Below are 423 nucleotides of genomic sequence, written 5' to 3' on the forward strand. Positions count from 1 at the left end.
TCCTACAGGACTCTGAACGTCCGTACTAGGAGACAGTCGGTACGCTGGCCTGGCCAAGCGAGTGCCGCCTCTATATGGGAGATGACTCGAAACAGACAGACTACGGCGGGCCTGCAAGCTGAGAAGACCTCGTGACGCAACTGAGTGCATACTCAAGCGCCAGAATAACTTACTTTCCCCCACGTTGGGCGCAGCTTCACACACATGTTTGCGTCTTGAAGAGCTTCTTCCAGTTTGTTCAGAGAAGCGTAGGCTCCCGATCTATTCGAGTAGAGAACCGCGTCGTCAGGGGTGAGCTTGATAGCTTGAGAAAAGAAGTCTACTGCCTCCTCATACTTGCCCGCCTGAAATGCCGCATTGCCCTGTGCTTTGAGGGCTTGTGCGGCTTCGCTGGGAGATGCCGCCATTGTCTACTTAACGAGA

At 54.1% G+C, this 423-nt stretch overlaps 1 protein-coding gene across 1 annotated transcript; it reads right to left on the reverse strand.

Annotated features, from left to right (window-relative positions):
* Positions 1-152: 152 nt before the first annotated feature.
* On the reverse strand, positions 153-407 carry CSUI_011540 (tetratricopeptide repeat domain containing protein; the record flags this gene model as incomplete). Its single annotated transcript, XM_068071638.1, has 1 exon — positions 153-407. One exon carries the CDS (start codon positions 405-407, stop codon positions 153-155), a length of 255 nt encoding a protein of 84 aa, XP_067916386.1.
* Between the last annotated feature and the right edge of the window lie 16 nt (positions 408-423).

This window comes from Cystoisospora suis (assembly GCF_002600585.1).
Source record: "Cystoisospora suis strain Wien I chromosome Unknown contig_13145, whole genome shotgun sequence".
Taxonomy (NCBI): Eukaryota; Apicomplexa; class Conoidasida; order Eucoccidiorida; family Sarcocystidae; genus Cystoisospora; species Cystoisospora suis.